At 39.9% G+C, this 15,032-nt stretch overlaps 1 protein-coding gene across 1 annotated transcript in view; it reads right to left on the minus strand.

The window, feature by feature from the left end:
• Window positions 1–1,842: 1,842 nt before the first annotated feature.
• tpo (thyroid peroxidase) overlaps window positions 1,843–15,032 on the minus strand; it is a 106,243-nt gene continuing 93,053 nt past the window's right edge. Inside the window, exons 15-16 of the mRNA XM_062982627.1 lie at window positions 4,999–5,140; window positions 1,843–3,504 (exon numbers count right to left, since the gene is read on the minus strand). Of these exons, the coding sequence (XP_062838697.1) occupies window positions 3,466–3,504; window positions 4,999–5,140 (181 nt within the window). The 3' untranslated portion in view covers window positions 1,843–3,465. The remainder of the gene's footprint in view (window positions 3,505–4,998; window positions 5,141–15,032) is intronic.

The raw sequence follows: 15,032 nt of genomic DNA on the forward strand, positions 1-15,032 counted from the left end.
CTTAGTTGCTCAAATTTTTTGCCCTGGTACATTCAGTATTCTCAAGAGGTGCTCTTGGCACTATATTTTACAAATAATAGGAATACCTATATTTATAGCATTTTCACTTGAGGTAAAGACACTGCATGCTTCCAAAGCAGCAAAAGGCCAAATGAAAAACAGTTGTGTCTCATTTAAAAGCTTTTCAGGCAATTAAAAAAGACAAAAGGGAAAGATAACTAAAGGCTACCAGGTATACATTCCATTCAGTAGGATGAAACAAAACGTGACATTAACATTTATGCATCTGTTTTTTCTTTATAAAATAGCAGCTGCAGGTATAGGATTTGGATCAGAATTATATAATATTTGGAGAAGAAATTGTTAACGTTTAACCTATAATGTGGGTTCAGTTTAGATGTAGAGCTTGGCAGTAGCACATTAAAAGTAACCTTCCATTGTCTGCCACCAGCAATTTTTTGCAGTTCGACCACAGCACCATCCTGGAAGTACTTTTCCAGAGTGTGATGGAAGCCATCAGGCTCTATGGTTGAACTGAAATCAAGCCTGTGTGAAAAGGACTTATACATGGGTCATATCAAAATCCATAATTTTGGCCCTCAAAACTGCCCTCGATGTATACAGGAGATCAACTTAAACATTAGTATATAAACTCAGATCCCGTCTTTCCAAAAGGGAAGATGGGTTGAGACGCCTTAAACAGGCTTCCCCCCATGTGATAAGGCATGGTGCGGGGCACGGGGCGAAAGGTACCCTCACCCCCTGGGTGGGTGCCGCTGGAATGCTGTGAGACTGACCAATTCTGACAAGGTGGAAAGAGAGGAAAGCACCGATGCCACCCCAGGAGCCCAGCAACCCCTAGCCGCTTCTGCCATTTCCCTCCTCAGGCATTCAGAATGACAGAAGCCACAACATGGCAAGAATAAAGAGCACCAGTGCTTCCTTAATGTTCTCCTGGGATGGATTTAGCTCTTGCCTTTTGCTGCCCTGCTCAGAGAAGGATATGTTTATTTAAAGAGTTAAGGTGCAGTATTCATATTGATCCATGGGTGAGTCCACCCGATTTTGGGGGGATTGATTTTTTGACTGAAATTTCTTAACTTATACATGAATATATAGGGTAATTACTGAATTACCTTACTTATTGATGAATAGTGCCATCATGTTTCACAAATAATGTAATGAGTGAGAAATCAAGTTACTGTCATGATTTAATGCATTATACTTACTAAGTTAAGGTTTTACTGTTTATAGACTCATTTTGACAGGAATGCTTCAGGGTTAAGCCAGCCTCTTACCAATCCTAGGGATATTTGCATGAGGAGTAATAACAACACAACCTTTTAGAATCTCTGATCTCCCCAGGGGAATGCATTTCCTAGACTATGGGAACCTAGGTTCTTGGCTGCTCCCACCCTTCCTGAGATACGAAAATTTCAATCAATATCTAGACCAAGCTATGCTGTGAGATGTATGTTTGCCAATGCCTGCTCCTGAAACTTTTCTTGGTAGTGTCTCCGTCAAAGAGGTTTCAAGATGCTGCAGTTTGGGCCACTGGAAAACAATGATGTAGTCTTCTTGTAGTTGTTAAATGCATTGAGATGGGTAGCTGGAGAGACCCCCTAAGATCCTTGCACTGCAATCATAATTTCCTAACACATTGATCAACAGTGCCTTGGATATCCTTTGAATGGACATTGCATAGTGAAAGAAGGAAGTCTGGGGAAGATCATGTTCAGTTATTAATTACTATAAATGTTGTGACTGCGCCTTCGGGGATTATGGTTGATGGGGATGGAATTTGAAGAGGAAGAAAAAACCCTCGTGATGAGGGTTCCCTGGAGGAGTTGCGCAGGAAGCGACTTAGAGAGTTATATGGGGGATCTTCTGAGGAAGATTCAGATGAGGAGATGGATGCTGAGGAACAGGTGGTGGCTGGGGAAGCGGGCACTGAATGGGCACAGCCACCGGAGATGTCTGGGGATTTGGGGTCTATGGATACTTCTGAACCTGGGGTTTCTGCAGGAGCTGATCCCAATTGGGATGCTTGGAGAAGGGAGGATGGTTCTTTAAGTGTTCATGGGGCTAAGTGTGGGCAGGATGATTGGGACTCCGACGAATTGCTAGGTACTCCAGATCCACGAGCTCTAGCTGTGTGGAGCTCAGACTCTGAGTAGATTTGGGACACCTGGTGTTTGGGTGTGAGTGTTTGGTCACCCAGGAGGAAGGGGAATAAAATGGGAATGTTTGGCCACTGCACTTTGCGTGTGGCAAGGTGTTGCTGAGGCGCCATTGGGATCTCTGTGTTTCCATGAAGACTGGACTTGGACTATGATTTGAATCTGCTGTTATCACCTAGCTTGGCTCTCGCTGTGTCTTATCGTGGACCTGTTTTGGATGACTGCACCCTCTTCAGACCTTGGACCGGAATTTGACCTTGCTACTGCCTTCGCCCTGTGATTGATGACTACTATCGGCTTTTGACTCCTGGCTTGCTCTTTGGACACCGCTGTTATCTCCTGACCTGACCTTGGAATCCCGGACGACGTCTTTTCACCATCCTTTTGGAGCCTTCGGCTTTATCCACATTGTGGAAGCAGTCTACTGCATTCTTTGTTTGTTTGTTTGTTTCCTGACCAATTTGGTGTTTTCTTTTGGGAACTGTTCCTTTGAAAACTACAGAGCCGGCTGGCAGGGCTTGGACTCAGAAAGTGCAGTTTGCACTAAGTTTGTTTAGCTTTGTTTTTACCTACTTGTGTTGCTGAATTATATTTTTGTTTGAACTGCTCTTGAAGCACTGATAGTGAAGTATTTCAAGGTTTTTTCTGTGTTAACATTACTTTTTGGCTTATCTGCTGAATAAACTCTATTTTTGTTCGCTAATTGGCATCTGACTCTTGACAATAAATGTGAATGCATGTCCAGTTTACAGTCTCATAAATATTGAATATGCTACCCCAATTATTAGACTAGGCCCAGTGAGTGAATTTACATAATTTCCATTGAATCGACTTTATTTGGAACTAACCTCTGGATTTAATCCTTAATGTCTGTCTATATCAAAAACCAGAGTGACTGGATTAAATGTCAGAAATTTCAGAATTAAAGATGAAGGTAACACAAAGTTCAAGATAATAAAAAAAACCTTTCTCTTTCCATTCTCATTCTGTGGCAGAGATGTAGGAATGAAGGAAGATCTCTTGGCACTTTGAAAGGCAACTGTCAGAACAGAGGACATGCATCTAAATTTGTTTTATAAAGCTGATAGATTAAAGAATAACATAATTGAACACAGCGTCTTAATGAACAAAGATTACAGGTGTTATGGATTCTGTTTTCACCCTAAAGATAAAGAGGTCTGGCACATCTCTGGATCATTTATTCAGTTGTTCTGATCTAAGTTATCATTTGCTTCCTGCTACAAAGCACAGCCTCAGGGTTCCTCCCAAGGTGTTTTGTAAACGCTTACATGCAGAGTAGAAGGCATGGACTACTGGGAGGATCCTAAAGGGAAGAAGAAAACAAAAATACACACAAATTTCCGATTTAGGTTTGGCTGCAATAAGCAGAACACTGAGCATTCAGTGCTGTTCTAAATCCCTAACAATAACATCAGTGGTAACTTGGAAGGTTAATCATAATACAGACAAACAATCCTACTCCTATATCTCCAAATCAAAGTATGTCTTTCTGCTTTGTGCTTGCACCGTCGATTCAGAATAATTTCATGGCATCTGTGCTTTTTTGACAGAATAAACACAAACTCTCTCCCTGCATCATCTTTACAGATTGTAAACAGACTCATTTCTCACTCAATGCCCCACTCTGTGATAGGTTTTGACTTGACTATCCTAATAAACTTCTCATCCAAATGATGGAATGAAATGGTGCCTATTCTGAACACCCATGATAGTATCAGTCACTTAAAATCTGCCATTAAGCATTATTTCTTTATTCTGTTTTGGCAAATAATTCCTAAAACTACTTCACTTGGCAGATAGAAATTAATCATCATTCTTATTCTAGCTCCCTTGACTGAAAACAGCAACTGCTGGGAAAGCAAGGATGAGAGGGGGCTCTTGCTCATGTGCTCTGCTTGAAGGAACTTCAAGGGCATTTGGGATGTCACCAGGAAAATGGGGAGCCGGACCAGATTGGCCTCTGGTCTGATCCAGAAAAATTCTGGTGGAGAACTGTAGTGAATGAATGGGTGGTTTTAAAGGTGAGTTAAATAAAATACATGCATAATTTTTAGATATTAGTTATGATATCTAAGAAGAATGGATGACTAAGATAATATCTGCTCTTCCTTGCAGCTGGTGTTCCCTGATGACTCCTATAATTTACAATCTCCCTGCCTCATAAGAAAGTTTATTCCAGAGAGAATGCATGAGTCCATCATGACGTTTTGAGGCCTCCCTTTTTCTCTCTGTGTGTGCATAGATTCATGGTCATATCAAATTGGGATTCAATTTTGACAGAGAAATTCAAATGTGCATTTTCAAAAACGATTGAATGGGACACATTGTTGAATGCATTCTCTCATTTACTAAATGTGGTTTTGGGGGGAGTATACAGTTTTTCCACATGAATTTTTAAATATACACATGGCTGAACACTTTTATGAAGTGAATGAATTGCGTTGTTAGACATGAACTTTGAACAGCAAATCACATGCCTTCTGTGGGGTGTAGGAATTGGGTATTGAAGTATGAACATAATTTTTTGCAGACTCATATTATTAAACAAAAAGCCAGCACAAGGTATCTAAGCAGCAAAAAAAGCTGGCTAAAACCTTGTTGGTGTCTCATGCATGTTCTCTTTTGGATATGATTGGAAAATTTCGTCCAATAATGAGTTACTATATTCAGGTCATGGTCATGTGTGGCACCGTTGTGTATAAATGTGTGTTGTGTATGGACATGCACGCACCTTATGCATGGATATGTGTTGTGGAGTTATTTTATTTCGAACAATAGTCTTGAATGTGTTCCTTACCTTATCAACTGGTTTAATTAGTGCATTGGATGGTGGCTGTGATGCATTCATTTCAAGGCAGCTCTTGCAATCTACAGCAGAAAGATTTCTTTCATCATTTAACACATGCAAATTAACTGAAGTACTCGCTGAGCTGGACCACCTGTTAAATATAAACAGAAATTACCTCCCTATCAAATGAACATATACATTTGCTGTGCAGAGGGTAACAGTAGTGATATGTTGGCATCTCTTTTGCTTTTTTAACTGAATTTGATCTTCAACAACGCAGATAGATGCATCTTTCAGATCCTTTCATATGAACTCATTGCCATGAGCATGCAAAACATGCACTATATCTTTGAACTATGCATACATGAGATGATATAAACATTATTTAAACTCAAAAATTAGTGTTCCTTTCAATACATTTTATATGTTAATTGGGTGCAAGGCCAGAAACAGTGATAAACTATAAATCGTTTCTTTAAAAAGTAATAGAAGCAGTACTTATATAAGTCTGAAAGAAGAATCAAATAGAATATATTGATAGTGCCATCGGATACCTGTCTGTTCACAAGTAAGCCCCATAGTTTTATTCTAGGATTGAAGCCTGAAAAGTACTGAGTGCCGACAAAGTATTGCTAATTTGTTGCCCAGACTTCGCATTGCAATGATACTATTAATCTTGCGAAGTGCTCAGTCGTTAGTTGAACGGAGGTGTTTCATTGTTTCTTTCTGCAGAGCCTTCCTAATGGAGATAAGGTTTAGACTAACCACAGGGCAACAGAAAAATTTAATCCCAGGGAAGTCTCACTTATCATCATTACATATTATTTGACAGGTGGAATAATGTAACAAACCTCAGTCGGGCAGCGAGTGCTCAGCGGAAGAGATGAAAGAGATGCATTTAGTGGGAGTGCCATGTGAAGTATGCAAATGAGAGCGGAAAAGAGCAGATGCAAGGTTAAAAACACTCCTTCCTCCCACTGTGCGATGTTCATACAGAGCGTACATCATGATATTCCAGAGATGGACTGAGCCTGACAGCTGTTTTCACCTTTATGTGTTAGCCATCTCAAGTGACTCCAGACATCAAAATCAATTTAGCACACATTCATTTTGCAAATGCCTGTTTTCTCCTCCAGAGAATGTGCTGCTTTGCAGATCATAGGCTTGATCTAGTTTCTGTGGGCACCTCATCACATAAAATAAGTAAATAAAGAGGCATTGCTCCTAGTTCAGAGAAGTAAGAGCATAGAAGAATAGGATATGCAGCCTAGATGGTAGTTTATTTGAGCAAGATCTGGACAGTCTGTCTGGATGTTCATGTTGAATTGAATCCCAATTGAATCAATGGGACATACACCCAAGTTAGTATGACACAATTCCTATCTTTACTAAATTTGGGATGCCATACTCTGTTATACTATGTTGATAAATTTCAAAAGATCATGGAAACCTTGAGGAGCACATTAGCTGCCCATGCCTGAAGGATTACATTTCCAAAGGACAGGCATACCAGGATAGTTGGATTTGTTAGGAGCCACCATACTGACACCCCATAGATAACATGTTTGTACATTTGTGATTACTTAATTAACTTGACTTGATTTTAGTATTTTATTTAGTCCATAATTTATTAAAGTATTTTAGATATCCCCAATATCCACTGATCTCAGAATGAGCTGCAATCATTTCAAACATATTAATAAATTCATCTAAAAATAATTTTAAACACTTTGAAACATTTTAGCAATCTACATAAAATCAAACCAGCACACCGAAAGGTCAAAAATGAAACCATGATCTTGCAAGACCCAGAGTACTTTAGTGAGGAATTCTCAGGTTTTTGCTTGGTCCCATAAATAACAGCAACACTGGGACTCCTCAACTACAGAAATTCAGTCAGGAAATTCAAATCATGGGTCTCGACATGATTCACTACTTCCAATGGGAGAACACAAAGGATTTAACTGACACAATTAGGGAGAGGTGTTCTCCTAGATGTTTATGTCCTAAGCCATTTAGGTGCAGGCAGTCCCCAAGTTACAAGATAGGTTTCTGTAGGTTTGCTCTTAGGTTGAATTTGTATGTAAATTGGAACAGATACATTTTTAAAGTGTAACTCAGTCAGAAATGTATATATATATTTAGCTTTGGATAGCATCTGGAAAGGTTAACACCCCTATGGTGTTTGTTTGGCTGTCTGTGCCCCTGTTCAGAAGATTTCACGTCACTTTCTGTCTCTGTGAGAATTGGATTTTGAAAAATCTGGCTTATGGAAACAAGGTCTAGTGATAAAGTTTCAGTGGAGACACCTTTCCCCCATGAATACTCTTTCAGGAGTGAATTTCCCCTCCGAGAGGTAGATTCCCCTCACGTCCTGTTGTCTAACCCTCGTTTGTAATGATAAGTCATTTGTAAGTTGGATGTTTGCCCTATCCACAAGCTCTGTGTCACCTGCAAGGACAATCCCATGGAGAGTGCCTTGCAATAATCAAAATCTGGCATTTTCTGTAGATGGAACATCCTCAAAAAGGGGAAAGAAATGTCATTCTTTCCAACTTCCCAAGCTTATATTAACCCCAGAACAGATTTCCTCTGTGTCATATTCTGATCAAAATGCTACTTTTCTTTTCTTCTTTGCTCATTCTTCCTTATGTTCCTAATGTTCATTAGTGTGGTACCTCTATGAAAAGGCAGGCTTTTTGTATATAACTGAATTATACCTGTATCTACATATCTTTCACCTTAAAACCTGAAAGCACCCTCTTGCTATAATGCCTTCCAACTGTACATTAAAAATAGATGCCCACCCCAAACTGCATGTAGTGCTCCTGGTTCAGTGATCTATTAGAGAAGAAAAATGCAGCAACCGCCCCTGCAAAGGGAAGGGCATTCTTCTTGCTGTGGTGATCAGACGTCCATATGGTTGAAAAATGCAGCTATGGGCACAAAGTCCTGTATCAGTAGAAAAGTTAACAGGTGATCAAAACTTTTTTTCTTTCAGAGCCACCTGCCCACCTATAATTTAAGCCTTGTTCAACACTCATTTTGAAAAACACACTTTGGTGTCTGAAAAGCTTCCACGGCTGCTATGTAAGAAGAGGGTGCTTTGTACAGTATTTGAAAGAGAATAAGGTCAGAGAGGTGATTGCAGGCAGAAACGGAACAAGTTGATTCAGTAAAAAAGAAAGAGAAAGCTAATCTTGTGGACTTGGCAGCTTGTGCTTATTGCACTTGTTCCCTCCCTCCTCCCCTCCCTCCCTCCCTGCTGTAGGGCATGAGCTATGTGATGCTGACCTTGGCCTTTCCTCGGTACAAAAGAATATTGCACTGCTATCCTTCGGAAACTCTCAACAGTGTAAATACTACTTGTATATTTTATTAAAAAAACAGAAATATAAACTGTGTTAATTTTAGAAAAGGCCACATCTACATACTCGGGGGCCCATGAACTGTGTAGCTGGACAAATTCTTATAGAGAATCTGGGCTTGCTGGTTACTTGCCATCAACATGCTTGCTAGTTTTTTCAAGATGCGTGTAAGACTCCTAACAACTTTTTGTGCAATCCTGCATTCCTGGAAGGTGGCCCTGGAGACCACATGATTGAATGGATATTTTAGTTCTTGAGCAGAGAAAGAAATCTGTGCTCAGGAAGGAAATTGGACCCTGGCTTCATCTTCCCAGTTCCTGCAGAAACATCTGCCACTTTGCAGAAAACTGTGCTGTAACTGGGAATTTGGTTTTGGGTAAAATTTGTGCATGGCTGATTTGCATGGAAAACATTTTTTAATGAAGAGAAAAACATTTTCTGCATAGGATATTAAAATTTCAACTCAGAAATACTAATTCCTGTACAGAAAATGTTTTCTCTGAAAAAAAAAGCTGTAACTGGGCATTTCTTTCAGGGATTTTTTTTCACCTGGTTGATTAGCATAGAAAACAGTATTTTCTGTGCAGGAAATAAAATTTCTGTACTGAAATAATTTTTCCCCTACAGGAAATGCTATTTCCTGGGCAGAAAATGCCATTTTGTGCAGAAAACAACCACATACAAATTGTGCACAGAGTAAGTTCTGAAATGTGTATAGCCTTCATAAATAGCGTGATTTTTTGAATAATTTCTTGCAGTGGGAAGAATATTGCTAAAATTATTCATTGATATCTTCAAGAAGAAATTGAGGCCCGTCTACATAGCTGAATGAATAGAATCCCACATTTTCTGCTTTGAACTGGAATGTATGGCAGTGTGGACTCAGATAATCCAGTTCAAAGCAGATATTGTGGGATTTTCTGCCTTGATATTCTTCCCTGATCCATTAGAACAAATGGCAGCTTATAAGGTAGGTTCTGGAAGCGGTTGTGTGTTTGAAACATAATTCTGACCAATGACCAAAATGCTTTGCACTGAGTGAAATATATCTCTGGCTGGCCTGACTATAATTTCAATTGATGCATTTAGCCCATGGCCAGAGGTTGCCTATCTTAATGTGAAGCAAGAAGTTTGGGAGGGAGAATGAGGGAAGAAACATTACACAAAGTATGTAAATCTACTTTGGAGAGATAACACTTTTCTACCCATGTCAGAATTAATTTGTTGAACTCTCTCCCAACTATCGATTTTGGCTAAAACTCAAACACCTTGTTCTTATTTCATTTTTAAAGATGTTCTTTGCAAGATCCAGAGAGCAAATGCTCATAGCTTATTAGAATGGTAGTTGAGTACACTGTATAACACTTTTTGGAGAGCCATTTCGTACCTCATGACTACAAAGGAGAGTTTTCTGAGTCACCTTAACTGAAGAGATATAACAAGATAAAGCCACAGCTTATTGTATCTGATTTTAAAAGTGGATGGAAGATATTCTCATTTTCTTATTAACATTATCATGCCATTTGTTCCATTCTGCTGAAAAGCAAAATTTGGATTTGACTTTAGTCCAATGCAGTACTGGGCAAATGGATTTGTGCTGGATATTAATCAAAGTGGATTTCTGTACCCTTTCTATGAATTGTTTTTTTTTTAAAGCAAAATGGGTTCCTTAAATCTTTCTCATCTGAATACTCTTAAGAGGTCAGTAGAACAGCATTCTGGTGCCTTATTAAAGTCTGCTTATATTGTTAGAAGTTGAATATTCCAAATTAATAAGTTTGAATTTGTACATGGATGTGGGACATGCAAATGTTAAAGGTAAATTCAGGATTCTTGTGTAACTTAATAAATAAATGAGGCTCATTTATTTGAAAACAGAGTCCATGGATTTCAATAATTAAATACAAAGAAATCAACTAATTAAATGCACTCTATATCAAATGTCTCACACACTTCAGTTATGTTGCCCAATGGATGTGCCTGCCCCAATCTAAATTAATGGTGGGAAATGAGTACTTATTACATAGAAATTACATCTGTAAACAGTTGGTATAATTAAAATATTTCCTGTTTATGTATACACACAGGGTACTCTGCATTGGATTATTTATAAATGGTACAATGTAACTACCTACCTACACATTCATTTGATTTTAATAGGATCATTAATTTTCTTACATTTAAATTAATGGATCATAAATATTAAACATGCTCGACATTGGCTAGATTATGCCCATAGATTTCTCACTCTCCAACCCTTTCCTAAAGATGCTGTGCACTAACATCTATTTAAATTGTAATAATGAACTTTTAAAAATAAAACTCTAAAATATTGATATAAGCACTTTACAAATTTTATCAGATTAGATCTTTCTTGACACTCAACAGCTTCTAAAATGGGTTTAATATGCTGGATAAATTTAGGACCTTTTCACACATGCCGCCAGAATTGCCCACCCAGGGGGTATGGGGATTTGTCAGTGTCCTGGCTTCTATCACAGACCACACCTGGAATACTGTGTCCAATTCTGGGCACCGCAATTGAAGGGAGATGTTGACAAGCTGGAATGTGTCCAGAGAAGGGTGACTGAAATGATCAAGGGTCTGGAGAACAACTCCATGAAGAGCAGCTTAAAGAGCTAGGCATGTTTAGCCTGCAGAAGAGAAGGCTGAGAGGAGACATGATGAGGGCCATGTATAAACATTTGAGGGGAAGTCATAGGGAGGAGGGAGCAAGCTTGTTTTCTGTTGCCTTGGAGACTAGGATGCGGAACAATGGCTTCAAACTACAGGAAAGGAGATTCCATAGAATCACAGAATAGTAGAGTTGGAAGAGACCTCATGGGCCATCCAGTCCAACCCCCTGCCAAGAAGCAGGAAATTGCATTCAAAGCACCCCTGACAGATGACCATCCAGCCTCTGCTTAAAACCCTCCAAAGAAGGAGCCTCCACCACAGTCCGGGGAGAGAGTTCTACTGCTGAACAGCCCTCACAGTGAAGAAGTTCTTCCTGATGTTCAGGTGGAATCTCCTTTCCTGTAGTGTGAAGCCATTCTTCCATGCCCTAGTCTCCAGGGCAGCAGAAAACAGTCTTGCTCCCTCATCCCTATGACTTCCCCTCACATATTTATACATAGCTATCATGTCTCCTCTCAGCCTTCTCTTCTGCAGGCTAAACATGCCTAGTTCTTTAAGCCGCTCCTCATAGGGCTTGTTCTCCAGACCCTTGATCATTTTAGTTGCCCTCCTCTGGACACATTTCAGCCTGTCAACATCTCCCTTCAATTGCGGTGCCCAGAATTGGACACAGTATTCCAGGTGTGGTCTGACAAAGGTAGAACAGAGGGGGAGCATGACTTCTCTGGATCTAGACCGGGGTCCCCAAACTTTTTAAACAGGGGGATAGTTCACGATCTTTCGGACCGTTGGAGGGCCGGACTATAGTTGGCCACTGAGTAATAACAACAACAACAACAACAACAACAATAAAAAAGAGGGTTGGAAGAGACCCTTTGGGCCATTGAGTCAAATCCCCTTCTGCCTTTGTGCACTGAAAGCACAAGCAAAGCACCCCTGATGGATGACCACCCAACCTCAATGTTAATAGTAATAATACTTTTTCTTTTGACATCATTTTTTTTATCTTGTCTCCCTATTTCTGCCATTTTGCACACCACTACAAATTACAGGAAAGGAGATTCCACCTGAACATTTGGAAGAACTTCCTGACTGTAAGAGCTGCCTAATAGTGGAATACTCTGCTTCCAAGTGTGGTGGAAGCTCCTTCCTTGGAAACGTTTAAACAGGCTGGATGGCAATCTGTCGGGGGTGCTTTGTGCTTTTCCTGCACGGCAGAGAATTGGACTGGATAGCTCATATGTTCTTTTCAAACTATGATTCTAAAGTCAGGATTGTTTGTGCCATCACATTTCCCATTTGTACCTAGGCATGTGCGATCAAGAAAAAAAGTTTCAAAAGTCATTACAAAATTAGGGGGTGGTGACATTTCACTTCTAAATGTTTCTAAAGTATGGTTAGTAAAAATGTTGTTACTATAATGAGAGTAATGAAATTTTGTTACTTTTTCATTATAGTAATTGCACATAATTACTATAATTGGGGAAACTTCAGGGGACTCTTTCTCCCTCATTATTACAGTTATTGGGATGAAACTTTCCAGAATGGTAGAACACATTTGCCACTATTAGCTCATCAAGTCTCAGAACCAGGTTTTCATGGATTTTTGGAGAATTTTCAAAGTTTTTATAAATAACATTTCTTAAAAACGACAAGAGTCATCTCCTTAAATATTCTATACAGTGACACAAGATAACGGGATCATTCCCCCCAGCTTTCAGAAATATTCATACATCTACTGATTTTAGGGATTTTTAAAAAAAGTTTTGGCAAAAACATTATTTTAAAAGCTACAACAATTAACTTATTGAATGTCTCTCATATTAACTAATAGAAACCAATATTAACCAATTCTACATTTTCATAAAATCCTAAAGTTGGAGAGGACCCCCAAGGGCCATCTAGTCCAACTCCCTTCTTCCAGACAGGAGGGCACCATCAAAACCCTTCTGACAGATGGCCATCCAGCCTCTAAATTAATTAATATTCTTCCCCTATTGAGTTGGAAGGGACCCCCAAGGGACATCCATTTAGGGAGTTCTTCCCAGCCCAGCACAGATTTACTTACTAGTATTAAAGTATCAGTCAGTCCTCTTTGCAGATTCAACAATTTTTGGAACCCTGGCTGGCTGCTGCTGGGGGGGGGGGGCATTAATTTAAAGAGGAATGAGAGCCTTTTTGGCTACTTGGCATGAATATGAAACTGACTTTGGGAGGCTTCCAAGCATTACAAAATTAAAATAAAAAGGATTGGGTAAGTTGGATTCTTAGGTTTTAGGCTCAAGCAACCCCCACATATTGGATATTACTTTGGAAATACAGATTTAACAAATTTGAATACGACTTACAAAACTTACAAAATTTTTGCACAAGCCTAGTATATATGCTTGTGAAAGCTGGGCACTGAAGAAATCTAATAGGAAGGAAATCAACTCATTTGGAATGCAGTGCTAAGAAGAGTTTTGTGGATATAATGGACTGCCAAAAAGACAAATAATTGAGTCCAAGAGCAAATCAAATCTGAATTCTACATAGAAGCCCAAACTGCCATACTTTATGCACTGTAGATTTACAAGATGTGCAAGTATTGTGATTATGGTACTATCCAAGGAATACTGACCTTAACACCCCATCCCCAATTATCACGAAGTAGTTGCTATGATCAACAGCATCCTGCTTCCTTGTTGCTCAGAAAACAACTGGCTACTGTTTCCACCCACTCCATCAGCTATCTCAGGAGCAACTGGCAGAAACAGGCTTCTTGTTACAAAATTCTCTGATGCCAGAGATTGTTTACATGGGGAGGGGGAGCTGTTGGGCATCTACTTTCCAAACCCAATAAATTAGGATCGGGGGGCTTTTATAGTGCCTTATGCCACTCCTAAGCTATGTGCTACATAGAAATCATGACTATGAAAGCCACGAGCACATAACTCCAAGTTACACATTTGTAATTTATAGAGGATTCTAGCCATCATGTGGAGAGTTGGTTTACTAGAAAAGACAGCAATTCTTAGTTATGTAGAAGGCAGTAGGAAAAGAGGATGCTTACATCAGAAGTGGATGGATTAAATCAAGGAAGCTTCTGGAAGCTTCTGGAAGCGTACAACTCCTCTGTTGCAACAGCTCCACTGGCTGCCAACACATTTCTGGGAATAATTCAAAGTGCTGGTTTTGACCTACAAAGCCCTATACAGCTCTAGTCAAAGTTATCGAATGGACCGTATCCCTTTCTATGAACATCTATGATCTCTCTGTACTACTACCTGTTCTAGTGTGTTTGGTTTAGTGTGCTTTTGTCACATCCCAAATAGAATACTGCAGCACGCTTTTCGTTGGGTTGCTTTTGAAGACTTCAGAAGCATCAAATAGTCCAATGGGCGGCAGCCAGATTACTCACGGGAGTGGTGTACAGGGAGCATACTACCCCCCTGTTATGTCAGTTCCACTGGCTGCCAGTCTGCTACGAAGCTGTGATGACTCATGGGCCATGTAGTCCCATTCCTAGTGCTGTTGTGACTGACGAAGAGGAGAACTTGGGTTTTCCTCCATTTCAGCCAGAAAGGGAACCATTTCAGCCAGAAATTGAGCCTTTGCACCTGCAGGAGGCTTGTCTTCCAGAAATCTCCCAAACAAGCCCGGAGTCGAGTTCTCCCCCTTTTTTGCGCCGTAATTACATTCTCCAGCAGAAAGGAGTGCAACAGGCTAATCGCAGGAGTTTGAGAATAGCAGCAAAGCATTCAGATGATTAAGCCTGTTCCCATGAGAAAATTTAGGGAGTCATACATCTGGACACAGAGATTGACTTTCGTTTCTGGTTCCCCAGAGAAGTGTTCTCTGGTGGAGAAAACAAGGCCTATTTAGGTTCCTTGCTCCCGGAGGGATCTTGCGGAGTCAATTCGTCAGCAACTGGAGTAGTGTGTGTGGACAGCTACTCCGCTTCCAAGCCTTTGTTCCTGATTCAAGCCTTCGTTTTCCAGCCTTGTTCTTCCACGGATTTTGCCTTGCTTTCCAAGACCCAGCCTTGCCTTGTTTCCC

This window comes from Anolis carolinensis, chromosome 1 (assembly GCF_035594765.1).
Source record: "Anolis carolinensis isolate JA03-04 chromosome 1, rAnoCar3.1.pri, whole genome shotgun sequence".
Taxonomy (NCBI): domain Eukaryota; kingdom Metazoa; phylum Chordata; class Lepidosauria; order Squamata; family Dactyloidae; genus Anolis; species Anolis carolinensis.